Source organism: Polyodon spathula, chromosome 1, assembly GCF_017654505.1.
Source record: "Polyodon spathula isolate WHYD16114869_AA chromosome 1, ASM1765450v1, whole genome shotgun sequence".
NCBI lineage: Eukaryota > Metazoa > Chordata > Actinopteri > Acipenseriformes > Polyodontidae > Polyodon > Polyodon spathula.
In genome coordinates this window covers 30,463,049-30,474,599 of record NC_054534.1, presented here as the reverse complement: position 1 = coordinate 30,474,599, position 11,551 = coordinate 30,463,049, and the positions used below count along the sequence as shown (strand labels likewise).

The 11,551-nt window shown below is 37.1% G+C and overlaps 1 protein-coding gene across 1 annotated transcript in view; it reads left to right on the top strand.

The window, feature by feature from the left end:
* The first annotated feature begins 1,755 nt into the window (after positions 1–1,755).
* LOC121317112 (succinyl-CoA:3-ketoacid coenzyme A transferase 1, mitochondrial-like) overlaps positions 1,756–11,551 on the top strand; it is a 75,230-nt gene continuing 65,434 nt past the window's right edge. The window contains exons 1-3 of the mRNA XM_041252728.1: positions 1,756–1,953; positions 7,274–7,382; positions 7,733–7,823. Of these exons, the coding sequence (XP_041108662.1) occupies positions 1,849–1,953; positions 7,274–7,382; positions 7,733–7,823 (305 nt within the window). The 5' untranslated portion in view covers positions 1,756–1,848. The remainder of the gene's footprint in view (positions 1,954–7,273; positions 7,383–7,732; positions 7,824–11,551) is intronic.

The following is an 11,551-nucleotide window of genomic DNA, read 5'->3' as shown; positions in this document are numbered from 1 at the left end:
GTACGATCTGTCCATAGAATAGTATTGGGTAAGCTTAAACTTCTCAGAAGAGAATGCTGGAGTCCCCACACTAGTGTCTGACTGAAAAATACAATTGCCGTATGTAAAACAGCCTAGGCATCATGGGATTTGATGATGTATATCATTAACTCACAGTGTTAAACTTTAATTGCAGCTGGTAGAAATTGACTCAACACAGATCAGTTTAAGTTATAATTTTACCTGCAGCCTGTAAAACATCACTTTCAATGACTCAATAAATGTCTGTGTAGGCAATATGCATTCATATTTTATATTATCACAGGTGAAATGTCAGCATACATAAAGTGAATAATTGATGTAGTTCTAGATTAAGTACTTACATTCTCAATAGATTTCTTTAAGAACAGCCTAGCCATTTAGTAGGTACATTTACAGGTCATGGGTCACTACACATTTAATTAGGCAGAATTCAAAACGCGTTCTTGTAGCACCACAGTTGAATGCAATTGTCCAATAAGTTAAATATTTATAAAGATCAGTGACACAATATATTGCATTACTACTTCATGAGGTTTTACATATACTGTAGGGTAGTTTTATTTTATTCTGCTTTTCCATATGAAGTCTGACACAATGTCTTCCTCATTATATCAGTCCAGAACATAAGTTATTATCCAAGGTTTTAACGATCCAATAGTATGTGTCTGTCCAGGTATTGCACTTGTAATACCAGAAGAAACCAATATAAGCCATTTTACCACATACAGTACTTTGCAATCTCAATCCTGTTTTCTCATGCATGCCTTTTTCTAGTTAATGGCATTTTAAGAGATAGGACTGCTAAACTTTTACTTCATGCTATTAAACTAAAGGCTAACCTACCTACAGTACACAGAATTCAGAATTAATGCATTCAGTACTTAGTATTTAGATAACACACTTTGTTTTATTGTAAATTCAATAGGTTACATACACCTAGCCAAATCTGGAGACATTTGAATAATCCACAAATAATAAGCTTTTAGTTTACGTTTAAAAGAAGGGGAAATAATAGTGCCTTATTCCTTGCTCTTAGAACTCTGAATGACCGGTAAGATATTGTAGCCTATTATATTACTGAATTGTAGTAGGTCTATTCTGTATCTATAGTCTCTTTAAACACACACACACACACACACACACACACACACACACACACACACACACACACATATATATATATATATATATATATATATATATATATATATATTATATCTATATCAAAATTTCTGTGTTAAAGATGTCTAAAGTTTAAAATGGACTTTATTAAACTGGGCACTGGACTCACAAAAGCGCCAAGGATGTCAGTCACATTTTAAATTTTTATTAAACGATAATTAAACGATGATTAAAGTGCAATTTGAGCTCAGGCTACTTTGTAATTTTTTTTTTTTTTTTTTTTTTTTTTTTTTTTTTAGCCTTTTTAACTGGCATCTACCTGTTATTTAAGATCTTCTCTTTAACTATATTTATGATAATTTACCCTAATTTTGTTAATCGCAAAAGTTAAATCTAAATATAATGTATCAAAACGCATAAATGCATCTTGTGTTCTAATTTTTTGGAAAGAAAAAATGGATTTGGTACTGATGGTTAAAGATCATTTTCTAGCAAAGGTGCAGAACAGCACCTGTCCGTGCCGTCTGGTGATGAAACAGTTAAATTCATGAGCCTGTCGCCGAGCCCCCGTCACTCCCTCTCTCTGATTTGCCTGCCTCCCTTCCTTCTATGTGATCGGCGGCTCTGAGTGATAGTGTTGATTGCGATTCAAATCACCAAACGCATTACTGGCATTATATTTAAAGAAAGATAATTTCTTGCAAGATGGCGGCTTACAAGATCTTCCTAAAGTCAGACAACATTTTAAGTAGAATACGTTTTCCACTAAGCAATGTCAACGTCAGCAAGGCGGGTAATATTTGGAGTAAGGTAGGTATTGAAATAAAATAATTATACAGTATGGTATTCGTCAGTGGTTGTATACTTCATATAAATAACAAAGGAAGGGAGCAGCAACGTGTTTTTTTCTTTATTATTTTTTTAAAAACAATTTCAAACATAAAAATGTGAGTAATGGTACAGTTTGTGTGCATTGTGCTCAAATGTTTGTAATTTTAACAGCTCAGCGCTATATGATCTCAATGCACTGGAGTAGTCGTTTATCACGGCACAAGTCAGCGCTTGCTACCTCATAATAAAATACTAAATATATAGCTTTGTTTAATTAGTTTTGAATTCTGTTATGAAACAATAAACATTTACTCAAATAGATTCGTTTAAAAAAAGCAGCTAGAAGGATGGAAAGTATAAGGATGACACAAACTATAAATGACAGGTAAACAATGGCTCGTGGCTGACCTTGGGGGGAGAAAAAAAAAAAAAGCTGAAGCGAAGCCTGGCTCACACAGTAGCAATCTATTAGTTGCGGCTATAAATACAATGTTCATCTACGCTGAATAAACACGATCTGCTTTTTAAAGCCGTTTTATACCACAATATTCCAATGTTTGTTCATTCTTCGACATGTATTTTTCCAGTTTGCCCTTATCCTTTTATTAAGGGCATACCGTCCTTTGTCATGATTTTTAGTACTACCAAATATTTTTTTTCTTTCAAAATATCAGAACGCAAGCTGTATTTGTTTAATTTGATACATTACATTTAGACTTAGCTTTTGCCGTTAACATAATTAGAGTATGTTAGCCTAACAGTATAGCTAAATAGAGAATTTAAACCACAGGTAGACAGTTAAAAATGGTCCAGAAATATACAAAGCAGCCTGCCCTCAAATGAGGACAATGGTACTTAATGTGTTAATATTCTTTACTGTACCGCTCAGTGTTTAGCGTGGTTTACTATGTTTTCGCTGCGTTTTATTACACTGCCCTATTCTTTTTCCACAGTCAATTTTTATAAGGGATTCTATCTGTGTTCTATCAAGGTCAAGCCATATGGATATTCGACCCAGTTCTTACTTTTAAAAACAGCTATAGTAAACATGAGGGATCTTGTTTACACTGGAGCTGAATTTTTCCACCTGAATTCATTAATGGGAAACGTCTACTGTCGTGCAGGGTGGCAAGCCAGCCAACTTTGTTGGATTTGTTACAAGAAACTTTGCCAAGTGGCCACTTGGTTTAGAAGGATTTTTTATCTATTTATTTTAAAGTGTATTGATTCACTTGTAGTAAAAGTGTAACTAAAAACAGTAGTAACAAGTTTTGTGTTCAGTATAGAGAGATACAGTGTCAGGTATTACTGATGTGTGTATGGGGGAAAAAAAAAAAAAAAAGTATGTTTTCTTTTAAAATGTTGATTAAACATCTGGATAGGTATTTTTCTGTCTAATTTATTAAAGTTTTACATTGAATGAAACAGTAGGTGTTTGACCACTTTACATGAATTGAAATGTGATCCAGGGTTGTTGTTACATGACTGTGGATTTAACTGCTCTGTATGTTGCACATTTTTAATTTTGAGAAAACCCAGTCTACAGAGGGTGAAGGATGATAGCAACACTGTGTTGCACGTGCCAAATTGGTGTCGCCTTAAAAGACTAATGTGCTTCAGAGACACTCAATTAATAAAATAGGGTAAAACACTTATAAAATAAAAACACGAAAATGAGTTAGGTACTGGCATGAACATATATGAGAGAATGACATGCAGTAGGCCTTTATGGTGAGCAATAGTATTGGTATGCACTTGCTTAAAGAGGGAAAAGACATTCGTTTTTTATAATGCAGAGGTTTAAAATAAAATCTTAGGTGCAACAAACAGATAAAGTAATTTAGAGAGACAAGGATTTTCAAAATGAGTTAATATTTTAACCTACAGACCACAATAGTAGATATTGTTAGCTAGATGAGTGTTTAAATGGCTGCACTATTGTGAGTATGCGTGTTTGGCAGTCTCTCAAATTTTAAAGACTCCTTGTTGTAATCCAGTGTTTCTTGTTAGATTGATCAATTCCTTACTTTCTTCACCTTTTAATCTCTCTTTTTAATCTCAGATTTTGTACCTCGTTTTTGTTAATCTCCAGATCATTATGGCGCTTTTCATTGTTTTATGTTGGGTAAGGATTAAAGCTTTCAGGGTTTGAATTATGTCTACTCAACATTTCTGGTTTCAGTTTGCACACTGCAGCCATTGACTGTCCACTTACGCATTGCAAAGTTTAGTCTGTCTTGTTGTTATGGGTTCTATTGTTAAAGAAGAGGACTCAAACTGTCAAAGGTTTCTATTGTCTGGTAAGGCCTGCCCCTGCAGTGAAATGTCAAGTCGTAGGCTGAAAGTTACACTGAAAGTTGGTTAAAACCTTTTTTGATAGGGTTTGTTATTTTAAACCTTTGCCAACTAAACAACCTTCTTAAAGTGTGACTTCAAATATTGCATCATGAACAAGCACAAGGACATTAAAACAGCTACATCACAGTGTATGAAAATTGACAGTGGACATTAATTAATAACCCACTTTCTCTAATGTTTTCAGGTCCTCTGTAATAATAGTTTAAACTCATGTTGTTATTTCAGTTCTTTATTATCTGGTGCCAGCTAATGAACTCAGATTTTGGCTTTCCACAGTCCCACTGCTTTTCATACTTAGGGGTTGTGCGTTCTGTTGAATAGTATCTCTTTATCAATTATTTCCAGTATAAATCCATTTTGTTCTGCTATATTTTAACTGTTTCACCACAAATTAACTGTTTTTAAGGTGGAAAATAATTAAACCAAAATTATATAGAGACATGTTCAAGATCGGGACCTGTCAACTGGTGTGCTGGTTTGATGGGTTATTTTTTTCTAGACCTCTATAGACCTTATTCACGCCAGACTCAAAACGAGGCTTGGAGTGCAGCTGCTAGCTTCTCTCTTCCGATGTCTCCAACTGCAGAGAAGTTATGGCGTTGCACTGTTGCGTTCCGTTTTGTGGTTCTGATTTAAGAAATAATTTGTCGAAAAATATATAATTTCTTTGATTTCCTAAACAAGAAAAAATTGCGTACAAGTGGGTACATAAAATAAGAAGAGACATTGGTCCTAATTTTCAGGTAAATAATAAGTATAAACCAGTCCTAATCAATTGATAAGTAAGATGCAGAAGCTTGAGACTATGCATAGATACTAAAGGGAATGTGTCTTGTGGGGTGCAATGCCCCGTTTGTGTTAAACTTCATGAATATAACCCTCGATCCAATTGCTGTACCCTTTCTGCTGTATGTTTTTCGGAATCCTCAAATTATTGTCTGCCCAATCATCAATATCTTCAACTTTTATTTGAGGAACACATATTAAAGATTTCGTCCACATAGTGATACTGTCAGTAGCTGCGGCAACCATGACAGTTGCTTTCACCCCAAGCCTCGTTTTCAACCAAACATAGCCGCTGTGTGAATAAGGCATATATTCAGTGCCTATGGTAAGTATTCACCACCTTGGATGTTTTCACAGTTTGTTGTGTTACAACCTGAAATCTTGATGCATTTAAATGTTTTTTTGATTAGCACAACCTACTCAACACTTTGAAGAGGCAAGAGAACAGTTAATGAAAAATAAAAAAAACTGAATTGTCTTGGTTAGATAAGTATTCACCCCCCCTGAGTCAATACTTGGTAGAACCACCTTTGGCTTCAATTACAGCTGTGAGTCTTTTGGGGTAAGTCTCTACCAGGTTTGCACACACATCTGGATCATGCAATATTCAGCCATTCTTGGAAAAATTGTTCAAGCTCTGTCAAGTTGGATGGGGATCGTTGGTGGACAGCAATCTTCAAGTCTTGACAATCTGATTCAAGTCCGGGCTTTGACTGGGCCCCTCTAGGACATTCACTTTCTTGTTTTTAAGTCACGCCGGTGTCGCTTTGGCTGTGTGCTTGGGGTCATTGTCCTGCTGAAAGGTGAAAGGTGAGTCCCTGCTGATGAAAAGCATTCCCATAGCATGATGCTGCCACCACCATGCTTCACAGTAGGGATGGTGTTACCTGGGTGATGTGCTGTGTTGGGTTTGCGCCTGATATAATGCTTTGCATTTAGGCCAAGTAGTTCAATTTTTGTTTTATCTGACCACAGAATCTTTTGCCACATCTATTCAGAGTCTCCCACATGTCTTTTTGCAAATTCCAAGCAGGATTTTACATGGGCTTTTTTCAGAAATTGCTTCCTTCTTGCCACTGTTCCATACAGGCCAGATTTGTGGAGTACCTCAGCTATTGCGCCTTTCCACAACTCTATCCCGGAGTTGTTTTGAAAGCTCCTTGGTCTTCATGGTAGTATCATTGCTTTGAATGCACTACCCAACTGTGGGACCTTACAGAGAAAGGTGCTGTATATTTAATCAGAAATCATGTGAACCACTTTTATTATACACAGATGGACTCCATTTAACTTATTGTGTGAATTCTGAAGGCAATTGGTTGCACCTGAGCTTATTTAGGAATTTCATAGCAAAGTCGGTCAATACTTATCTAATGAAGACTTTTCAGGATTTTATTTTAATTGATTTGTGTGTCGTCGTCCCAGTCCCCCCCCCCCCCCCCCCCCCCCCCATCCCATTTAAATGCATCAAGATTTCTGGTTGTAACACAACAAACTGAAAATGTCCAAGGTGGTGAATACTTCAAATCGCTATAGTAAGTTAGTTTTAAAATACATATTTTATAACATAAATATTTGAAAATACCACACCAAAAACACTAGCGTATTGATTGTAACTTTTGTTCCTCTGCTTGGTTTTAATTGAACACACAAGGTCAACAACCACTGTCACGGCCTCGATGCCCCTTGATTCCTAGAAAAGCTCTCCCATTCACCATGTGGAAGGGGGAAGCAGAGTAACAGCCGCCCAGTGAATTGTCAATCCCCCAAACCCAGCCTCTCCCATTCAGATTGAGTTCCAGCTTTCCCTTTCTCTACCCGAACAAAAATCTGTATCAAGCAACTGGCAGCATTTCAAACTGACTTTAAATCTGGGGTCTACACAAACTGCATTTCCTCCATCTCTTTCCGACAGTATGAGTTCACAGAGGCCACATCTGAGTCAAACTCTTTTATCCAAGCTGCTCCACTGAAAAATAAATAGCTGGTCATCATTATTAAATGGTGGACATCCCTACATAGAACTAAAGATTAATAATGAAAAACTATTCTACATGTTGTAATGTACATTTTAAAATCAGCGTGAAGGGTTAAACAAGAGGACCATGTTGTGTGTGCACTTTGAATGTATCCAGAAAATGTATTGTCTTTTCAGAGCTGTGGCTGTCACTTTTCAACCTCAAGCACCAGGAAAGCCGAATTCTACACAGAACCAACTGAAGCCGTGAAAGATATCCCCAGTGGAGCCACTGTACTTGTTGGAGGTACCTGAAGCAGTTACCTTCTTTTAACCTCGGGGTTCTGTAAACTGTGCCATGTGCTTTTCAGCAGCCATACGTATTTCCTAAAGCCTTGTAATGTGTTTTAGCAATCCTTTTTTCTTCAATGCGTTTATTTGACCTTGTGATAGGGTGAAGTGTCCAATTTCCATTGTGTTTTATTTGAATTTCAGTTGTGTTTCCCGTTTCTGTGAATTGAGGGTTGGGCTCCTTTGTAATAATGTACTGGACCTCATTCATTGTGCTTGATTGTCACTGTCTTTTACACAGTAGTTTTTATCAATGCATCTACTCTGTATTATTCATAATTAGTTTTTGTTCTATTTTTTTCTTAGGGTTTGGTTTGTGTGGCATCCCTGAGAATCTGATTAGCAGTTTACTGAAGACAGGTGTGAAGGAATTAACAGCAGTCAGTAACAATGCTGGGTAAGCAGCCATGGAAATATACTAAATTAAAGGATACTTGCAGGAAAGAGAAAGCATTAAATTCATGACCTCCCATGTCAATAAACCTTAGTTAAATATGAACTTATCATGGTGACTGTTGAGAGTAATGGGACATGATAAGATTTTTTTATAGGATATTTTTTAGAGGAGTTATAAACCAAATGATGTTGTGAGATCACTTGTCTGATGGCTCACAAACCAAAGTAGTTTTCAAGGCAGGCCTGACACGAAGGGTTTCCTTTTCATTGAGATATACCTTTTGGTAATACATGCTGAGAAATCTTTTTTTTTTAAACATGATACATCTTACTGTACTATTGCAAAGATATTTGCGGGGACATATTTCAACAAGCTTGGATATAAGCGCACTGCCATGGTTTTTATTTTGAAAAGAACAGAAATACCAAACAGGAGTCGTTTTTTGACAGTATCTATTTGGTCACAAAAACCAGTTTCTAAGATAATAGATTATATATATATCTATAATATATATATCTATATATATAATAAGTATATATATATATATATGTATATATAAATATATATATATTTACTATAAGCATTTTTTATAACTAAATGATATTCGTAAAAAAAATGGTACGTGGTTATCAAAACATAAGTGACATATGCTAATATATCCAGGTTAATATACTGCTTGTAGTTAATCATGGTACCTCTAGCACAGTGGTTCATAATTCTAGTCCTTTTGGAACATAGAGCTCTATTTTGTAATGGCAAATAAAATCATTGTAATGGCTTAAAAGTAGTTGTATTATATTTCTTAGGTAATGTATCTTGGCTATTTGGTGATTTAAATGTCATCTTGTTATTGAGGCATGTTGTTTCTGTTGGGCCCCATTATTATTATGGAGATCAACAATAATGCAGTTGCTTTTAGTCTGTGAAACAGGTATTCAGAGGTAGTATAAAGAACACTCACTTTTCTGGGTCACATATAGAAACTGAAATTCAGCTTGTTTGGTCAAGTTAATTGATGAGAGTGAGAGGGGTTGTGTTGTATTGTGCAAGGGTATACTGCTTGGTGACGAGTTATCATAAATTCACTAAGATGTGTAAGATTTCTTACGGCTCCTTTTGAATGGTTTTATAACACCTGACAAATGTATCTGAATACTACAGTCTAAATGGGAAGCTGCAGTACAGTACTTCCCTCATCGTGGTGTTTTGAGACTAGTCTCACGCTGTGTAAAGATCAGATGTCTTCTATCTAGGTTAAAGTGCCCTCCCTACAGCCCAAAAAGTGCAAATATGTGTAATAGAATATATGACAAAGGTTATGCTGTGCAACTGTCTGTACCCACTGACCCACATCAACATGACATCTATGTGTTTGCATGTCTGTGTACACATGCTGTGTGTTCCATCACATTTTGCACTTGAAAGTACAAAGGTGTATACTGTATGTATGTTCATTTCAAAGCTCTTTCACCAACATTTGACTTTTTAATTTGCTGTGAGAATTCACTGGTAGTGAAAAAGGGACTACCTAACACTTTACACACATTTTAAATAGAAAATATGTTTTTTCATAGAAAGTTGTTCCTGAGAATTTTGACTTGGAGAATGCATTTTTACTCACCTTAATCATGTTAAATAGAGAGACGCACAGGCTTAAAACAAGGACAGCTTAGTGGATTAGAAGTGGGATCATCTGGGGGTCTCTGGTTCAAAGCTAGCCAAAGAGAGAGGTAATTCAAAAGGATTGCTATTTGGCTGTGGATGCATCACAAAACAACACTCATTTACAGGGTCTTACTCCTAAAACTATCAGGGCTGTTTTTAAGAATGTTTTGTTGCACAAAGGAATCATCAGTGTAGATTGTAATCCTCCTGTGTTATTTACAGTTTGTCCTACCTGTGATCTACACCCTTTGACCCAGCAATCTTTTTCCAGACTACATGGGAGTTCCTAATAGAACAGGGCCCATTGTCTCAGAGCTGGCCTGGAGCTTGAGTTGCCCTCTCACCCTCTGAGAGGGTGTCCCTCCAAGGCAGTTCAAACCCACATACTTTCGTAAGCACGAAGATTCCCTATTTGGTTATTGACATGTTACTCAATGAGACCGGAGGTTTTAATCCTGTGGACTTTTATTAGCGTAACATCAAACACAGTAAAGTAAATCTTTGAACCCTCAAGGATGGGATAGTACAGTATGCCATGCACTCTGGCAGGATGCAGCTTCATGTCTATGGCTGTGGTTAGTAAGAACACTTTATGAATTTTAGATGCCCTTATCCAGGGCGACTTACATTTGTTACACAATATGACATTACAGATAAGAGCAGTTGTAAAGTACAATAAAACCAGTAGTAAAAGATAAAATTCAAGTAAGAGGAAAAATTTGAGATTACAGTAAATAATTATGTAAGAGCGGGTTTGAGGAAGTAGTTATAATTAAGAGCAGTAGTAGAATACAGCAAGGTATGGAGCAGTTCAGTGCAAGTACAAGCTGATGCAAATACCGGTACAAATGGGTGCCATGTAGTCCAGTGTAGTCGAGTGTTGTGAGGTTTACAGATGCTGTCTGAACAGATGTGTCTTGAGGAGGTGCTGGAAGGTGGTCAGGGACTGAGCACCTGATATCCGTGGGTAGGTCATTCCACCACTGGGGAGCAAGGGTGGTGAAGGAGCAGGCTCTTGAAGCGGGGGAGGGGGGAGGGGGGGGGGGGGGGGGGGTTACAGACTAATCAACTAATCTGTCGGTGGTGGAGGAGCGGAGCGGGCAAGAGGGGGTGTAGGGAGAAATGATAGTCTGGCGATAGGAGGGAGCAGAAAGGTCAAGACAGCAATAGGTGAGCACAAGAGTTTTGAATTGGATGCAAGCAGCAATAAGGAGCCAGTGCAGAGGAAGGGAAAAGACAAGGTCGAGCAGCAGAGTTTTGGATGAGCTGGAGCGGACAGATGGCAGAGGTAGGGAGGAAGGGATCGAGGGTGATACCAAGATTCTTGGTGGATGAGGTGGGAGAGAGGGTTGTGGATTCAACACTGCAATGTTTTAAATATAGAGAGAGAGAGATTTCAAGCCAGGGAACTGCTAGGCATGTGACCCTGGCAGTGGTGCAAAACAAATGCTACAAATGGAAAGGGCAGGGCTTAGCAAACCATGAAGGCATTTGAAGTGACTTACTCTTTAACTGGTCAGTTTTAAGGTCAGGGACACAGAATGCAACACAGTTAAGAAGACAACTGTACCATGACCTCTGCTATCCACTGCTATATACAGTAAGCTGCATAAAAGGTCATCTTGCACTATTTGTTGAAAAACAGGCTTTTTAAAGTGCTGTGGTGCACAGCAGGTCTAAGAGCAATGGGGACCCTCACTGGTAAAGACAAGACAGGAGTGCTACTCTAGTTTGTGCATAAACTAAAGGGTGTTTGGCTGTACAATGATTTGGAGAATTGAAAATACCCCTTTTATTATTATTATTATTATTATTATTATTATTATTATTATTATTATTATTATTATTTGGAACCAGTCAACAAGGCTTTTGAAATGTGGTTTCTGGAGTAGATGTCACTCAAGGTGTGACCTGTTGAGCAGTTGCTATATTATAAGACAGTGTAGTCACATAGCTTGTATACTGGCAGCTCATGACCTTGGCAATCACTTACAGCTTTAACAGTGGTTATGTACTCTATTTGGTTGATTAATTTTGATTGATGTACTGCCAAGAACCAAAAC